This window comes from Melanostigma gelatinosum (assembly GCF_949748355.1).
Source record: "Melanostigma gelatinosum genome assembly, chromosome: 4".
Classification (NCBI taxonomy): domain Eukaryota; kingdom Metazoa; phylum Chordata; class Actinopteri; order Perciformes; family Zoarcidae; genus Melanostigma; species Melanostigma gelatinosum.
In genome coordinates, this window is record NC_136637.1 from 30181713 (window position 1) to 30187137 (window position 5425).

Consider the following 5425-nt stretch of genomic DNA (forward strand, 5'->3'; position numbering starts at 1 on the left):
CACACACACACACACACACACACACACACACCATAAAGCATTTTCTATAAAACACATCCTTTAAAAAAATATTCATGTTTACTGGTCACAGCAGGTTTCTTTTTATAACGTGATGTTGGATTGTTGCAGGTGAGCGATTCGATAAATAGCTGCATGTTTTCTACATTTTCACAAAACATTTGATCAACACAAAGCCACGTCTTTGACACTAAGCCAGATATTTACATGATTCTTTGAAGGCAGGTTGAAGTGCAGCCCTACTGGTGATTGTGTTGTGCTGGCGGCTTCACATTCTCTCGGTCCTTTAAACATACTCTGAGCGGTTCCTGAAGGACACGTCCGTGCTCATGACCCGGTATCTGCGCTGCAGCGCTGCCGGCTGAGGCTCCACCTGAGAACAGCTGCAGGAGGAGACCAGGAGGAGCCCGGCCACCACCAGGAGGAACCCTCCGGTCCAGCCGCAGAACAGGGCATCGCCGAACTCCCACCGTGGCACCATGTTGGGCACTTTGTCGTCGAAGAAGTTTGCCACGGCCAAATGGGCCATGTAGGATACGGGGATCAGACACAGCACCCCGGAGATCACCCCCAGCACGCCTCCCGTGACCGTTAAAGTCCTCTTGGTTCTGGAGCCTCCGAGGCCTCCACAGCCGACCACCAGGTAGAGCCCCGGCACGGCCACCAGCATCCCCAGCGCTCCCACGGCGAGGGAGGTGCACATGAGGGCTCGGGCCAGCTTCAGGTAGCTGGGGAGGCCCAGCAGGCTGTCGTAGGCCCGGCACTCCGTGACCCCGACATCCTGGACCACGCAGGTCTCCCACAGACCCAGACCATAGCTCTCCACGGGCAGCAGGGAGGTGGACACGGTCAGCCAGTGAGGCAGGAGGGTGGTGGCCAGAGCACAGAGCCACGCTGCGACGTAGACCAGCATCACCAGCAGCTCCAGAGCGCAGTCACGCGAGTCCATGTCTCTCTTCAGACCTCCACGGTTCACGTCTTCTTCTGCTTCTGCTTCTTCTTCTTCTGCTTCTGCTTCTCTGGCTGCACTTCAGATGGACGAGGCTGAGACCAAACGGCCGGTAAAACAGAGCTGAGGCTCACTGGAGCTCATTCACAAACAGTCTTCCGCTCGGAGGAGCACTCATCTTCTGCTGCAGGGAGGAGAAAGAAGGATGGGGGGGCCCTGCTCGGGGCCCCTCCTCCTTTACGGTCCTGCTGCTGTGCCAACGGGCAGAGGAACAGCCAGCCACAGGGCAGGAAATCAAACGCACACAGGATATTATTGCATTTTTGTTACGTAACAGATTAAATCATTTTTCTGCATCGTGTAAAAAAAAAAATAATAATTGAATCAAATATTTCCAAATGCTGAAGATAAGATTCTGAGAGGCTATAAAAAACTGTGGTTATTAATCTGTGATTATTTTTTCAACGTATTATTATTATTATTAAAGTATCATTTATTATGCATGTGATCATGCAGGGAGCTCCGAGGATAGTGTGATTTATTACCCATGATACATTGTTACATTATGATGTATTAATGATAATAATGACATTATTTATTATTATATATATTTCGGTATGTTTGTGACGGCAGTCGGCTTTTAGCTGCATGTGACTGAAGCAGAAACAGAGCAGCTTATTGTTTGAGCTCATATGAACACTGTGGGACAAAAGATCGTAGGAGGCAACAGATCAAAGCTTTGATGTGACAAAACGCCCACCAGGCGTAAACACACACACACGCACACACAGACACGCACACACAAACACGCTAACAAAAATGCTCAGATAAAATCCAGGCCTGCTAAACTCCTCTGGAGAACAAAACGCTCAGCTGACTGCACTGACATCTTGACAAAGAGTGCATGTTTGTCCGGTTGCACACACACACGCATGCACACAGGCATGCACACACGCACACACTCAGAGATATTTTATATATATATATATAGACTCATATATATTTACATACATACATACATATACGTATAATATATACGTATGTGTATGTATATGTCTGTTAAGGACAAATAATTGTCCAAACACGTCCTCAGGAGTCTTTACGTGGTCTGAAGCTGACTGAGACGCATCAAATTATGTTCATTTAGTTTAAACTGGAAGATATAGAAAATAATTACAGAACCATTAAGTGTCCCAGTAAACCATGACTGAGCACCAGCACACCCAAGACCAGGACCCTGAAGTCTCTGCAGCCAATTCTCAGCATTACTTTACTTTACACTACTTTACTTTACTTGACATTACTTTACACCACACTGCTTTACTTTACATTACTTTACTTTACTTTACTTTACATTATACTACTTTACTTTACACTACACTACTTTACTTGACATTACTTTACACCACACTGCTTTACTTTACATTACATTACATTACATTACTTTACATTACTTTCCACTACTTTACTTTACACAACACAAGACTACTTTACATTACATTACTTTACATTTCTTTACATTACTTTACACTACTTTACTTTACATTACTTTACTTTATACCACACTGCTTTACTTTATATTACTTTACATTACATTACTTTCCACTACTTTACTTTAGACGACACGACACTACTTTACATTACATTACTTTACATTACTTTACATTACATTACTTTACTTTCCACTACTTTACTTTACTTGACATTACATTACTTTACTTTACTTTACATACTTTATATAACATACGATACATCACATTACTTTACATTACATTACTTTACATTACTTTACATTATATTACATTACTTTACATGACATTACATTACTTTACATTACATACTTTACATTATATTACATTACATTACTTTACTTTACACTACACTACTTTACTTTACATTACTTTACTTTACACTACTTTACTTTACTTTACTTTACATTACTTTACTTTACTTTACTTTACATTCCATTACTTTACTTTACTTTACATTACATTACTTCACTTTACATTATACTACTTTACTTTACTTTACACTACACTACTTTACTTGACATTACATTACTTTACATTACTTTACATTACTTTACTTTACACCACACTGCTTTACTTTAAATTACATTACATTACTTTACTTTACATTACTTTACATTACATTACTTTCCACTACTTTACTTTACTTGACACGACACTACTTTACATTACATTACATTACTTTACTTTCCACTACTTTACTTGACATTACTTTACTTTACTTTACACTACACTACTTTACTTTACTTTACGTTACACCACACTACTTTACATTACTTTACTTTCCACTACTTTACTTGACATTACATTACATTACTTTACACGACACTACTTTACTTTACTTTACTTTACTTTACACTACACTACTTTACATTACTTTACTTTACTTTACACCACACTACTTTACATTACATTACTTGACATTACATTACTTTACTTGACACTACTTTACTTTACTTTACTTTACACTACTTTACTTTACATTACATTACACTACACTGCTTTACTTTACTTTACTTTACATTACATTACATTACACTACACTGCTTTACTTTACTTTACATTACATTACATTACATTACTTTACTTTACATTACACTACATTACTTTACTTTACACTCCACTACTTTACTTTACTTTACTTTACTTTACTTTACTTTACTTTACTTTACATTACATTACTTTACACTACTTTACTTTACACTACTTTACTTTACTTTACTTTACATTACTTTACACTACTTTACTTTACACTCCACTACTGTACTTTACTTTACTTTACATTGCATTACTTTACTTTACTTTACATTAAACTACTTTACTTTACTTTACACTCCACTACTTTACTTTACTTTACTTTATATTACATTACTTTACACTACTTTACTTTACACTACACTACTTTACTTTACATTACTTCACTTTACATTATACTACTTTACTTTACACTACACTACTTTACATTACATTACTTCACATTACTTTACTTTACTTTATATTACTTTACTTTACTTTATATTACTTTACATTACATTACTTTACTTTACATTACTTTACTTTACATTTTACTACTTTACTTTACTTTACTTTACATTACATTACTTTACTTTACTTTACTTTACACCCCTTTACTTTACATTACATTACTTTACTTTACACTACACTACTTTACATTACATTACATTACATTACTTTACATTACATTACATTACTTTACTTTACCTTACACTACACTACTTTACTTTACATTACTTTACTTTACACTACACTACTTTACTTTACTTTATATTACTTTACATTACACTACATTACTTTACTTTACACTACACTACTTTACTTTACATTACTTTACTTTACACTACTTTACTTTATATTACTTTACATTACATTACTTTACTTTACATTACATTACTTTACTTTACATTTTACTACTTTACTTTACTTTACATTACATTACATTACATTACATTACATTACTTTACTTTACATTACATTACATTACATTACTTTACTTTACACCCCTTTACATTACATTACTTTACTTTACACTACACTACTTTACATTACATTACTTTACATTACATTACTTTACTTTACCTTACACTACACTACTTTACTTTACATTACATTACTTTACTTTACACTACACTACTTTACTTTACTTTATATTACTTTACACTACATTACTTTACTTTACACTACACTACTTTACTTTACATTACTTTACTTTACACTACTTTATTTTATATTACTTTACATTACATTACTTTACACTACACTACTTTACATTACATTACATTACTTTACTTTACTTTACACTACATTACTTTACTTTACTTTACTTTACATTACTTTACATTACATTACATTACATTACATTACATTACTTTACATTACTTTACTTTACATTACATTACTTTAATTTACTTTACTTTACATTACATTACATTACATTACATTACATTACATTACTTTACTTTACACCCCTTTACATTACATTACTTTACTTTACACTACACTACTTTACATTACATTACTTTACATTACATTACTTTACTTTACCTTACACTACACTACTTTACTTTACATTACATTACTTTACTTTACACTACACTACTTTACTTTACTTTATATTACTTTACACTACATTACTTTACTTTACACTACACTACTTTACTTTACATTACTTTACTTTACACTACTTTATTTTATATTACTTTACATTACATTACTTTACACTACACTACTTTACATTACATTACATTACTTTACTTTACTTTACACTACATTACTTTACTTTACTTTACTTTACATTACTTTACATTACATTACATTACATTACATTACTTTACATTACTTTACTTTACATTACATTACTTTACTTTACTTTACTTTACATTACATTACATTACATTACATTACTTTACTT

The 5425-nt window shown here is 34.1% G+C and overlaps 1 protein-coding gene across 1 annotated transcript; it reads right to left on the minus strand.

Moving 5' to 3' along the window:
- Positions 1-304: 304 nt before the first annotated feature.
- Positions 305-967, minus strand: LOC306776848 (putative claudin-24; the record flags this gene model as incomplete). Its single annotated transcript, XM_079267713.1, has 1 exon — positions 305-967. The coding sequence occupies one exon, from the start codon at positions 965-967 to the stop codon at positions 305-307; it is 663 nt and encodes a 220-aa protein (XP_079123839.1).
- Positions 968-5425: the final 4458 nt, after the last annotated feature.